Genomic DNA, 1,397 nt, shown 5'->3' with positions numbered 1-1,397 from the left:
TCACTCGGCGCTCCTCGTTCCCCCCTCCCCTCCGCCCGGCTCCGAGGGCGCCCCCCCCACCCCCTGCCACTCAAGGCCTTCTACCGCAGGCGGCGCGCGCGCGCGCCCGCCACAGACGCTCAACGGACCAATCGGAGAGGAGGAACGGCTTCTTCGCCCCGCCCCCCGCGGTCTCTCACGCAGCGGCGTACCGGTTCCCTCCCCCACCCCTCCCTTCAACCAATCAGGAAACGGCTCCAAGGGAGCGCGCGAGGTTTTCTTCCCCGCGCACCCGTTCTCACCGTTAAACGGCTGCGTCTCGCGACAATGCCAAAGTGACCTTTCTCCCCCACCTCCGGAGCTCAACGCGCGCTAAGGGCAGTGGGAGGGGCAGGTCTCGCGAGGAGGTTGGTGGGAAAAAAACGCACCTCTTTCCCCGCCTCGCGCGCACCCTGGAATGGCTGCGCGCGCACCTGCCTCCCTAAGGAGCCGCTAATGCCACAAGGGCTCTTTCTATCCTTCTTCCTTAAGCCGCGGAAGTAGCCTCGGCGTTTTTCTGCCCCCACCCCGATCCCACTTTCCTGTCTGTAGCCTTTCTGTCCCCAGCGCCGCCAGGTCTTGCGGGGAGAAGGGGGAAATTTTTTTGAGCTGTCGCTTCTCCTTTAAGAAAAAAAGCCCCGTCGGCTGCCGGATGAAAGTCTCTGAAAAAATGGCGGCGGTAGGACAGAGGCGGGGTCGTGAGGGCAAGGAGGACCCGCCTTTTGGCGCATGAGCGTGGTTAACTTGCCCAGGGGCATCCTGGGAAATGAAGTTCAACTTATCCTACGCCTTAGGAAAATAGATACGAAGCCAGAGGCGGAGAGGATGCTGGGAGTGTTTGACTAATGCGCGATGGGAAAGGTAGTTTACTCTTTCCGCATTTCGAATTTACTCTTCCGGGGAGGCAGTGTTTCCGGGTTAGGCCTCAACGCCTGCGCAGATCTGGCCACAATTGTGGGCCCAGTAGCTGGTGGGATTTGTCTGGCAGGGTTTTCCGTAGTTTCGTACTTGGTGTTGGCGAACCATTTGTAGGGTGGACACGTAATAGCCCTCACCTTTGTCTGGTTAGGTGGCACCTCATCTGGGACCGGTTAGCGTTTATATCTGCAATATCCGTCTTCTGTGTCTGACCCACTAACCTGTGAGCGTCTGGAGGCCAGGGATTGAATCTGGTTCCGTTGGATCCTAGGGGGGCTAGCACAATTCCTACCACTCATTTGATTCTTAATAAAAGTTTGTAGAAATAATTGTAGAATTGCTTTTTTACTAGATGTTGTCGGGGTCGAGGAACTGGTATCTTGGCTGTGGTCCCTGGGCTGGAAGGGAGGTGAAGGGTTGTTAGCGTGACCTACCCGGAAAACTGAAGGCCTCCCTCACAC

The 1,397-nt window shown here is 57.8% G+C and overlaps 1 protein-coding gene across 1 annotated transcript in view; it reads left to right on the top strand.

Moving 5' to 3' along the window:
* Nucleotides 1-204: 204 nt before the first annotated feature.
* The window catches only part of LPXN (leupaxin), a 41,071-nt gene continuing 39,878 nt past the window's right edge, over nucleotides 205-1,397 (top strand). The window contains exon 1 of the mRNA XM_061201794.1: nucleotides 205-879. Coding sequence (XP_061057777.1) covers nucleotides 864-879 — 16 coding nt within the window. The 5' untranslated portion in view covers nucleotides 205-863. The remainder of the gene's footprint in view (nucleotides 880-1,397) is intronic.

This window comes from Eubalaena glacialis, chromosome 10 (assembly GCF_028564815.1).
Source record: "Eubalaena glacialis isolate mEubGla1 chromosome 10, mEubGla1.1.hap2.+ XY, whole genome shotgun sequence".
NCBI lineage: Eukaryota > Metazoa > Chordata > Mammalia > Artiodactyla > Balaenidae > Eubalaena > Eubalaena glacialis.
This window is presented reverse-complemented; position numbering and strand designations above follow the sequence as displayed.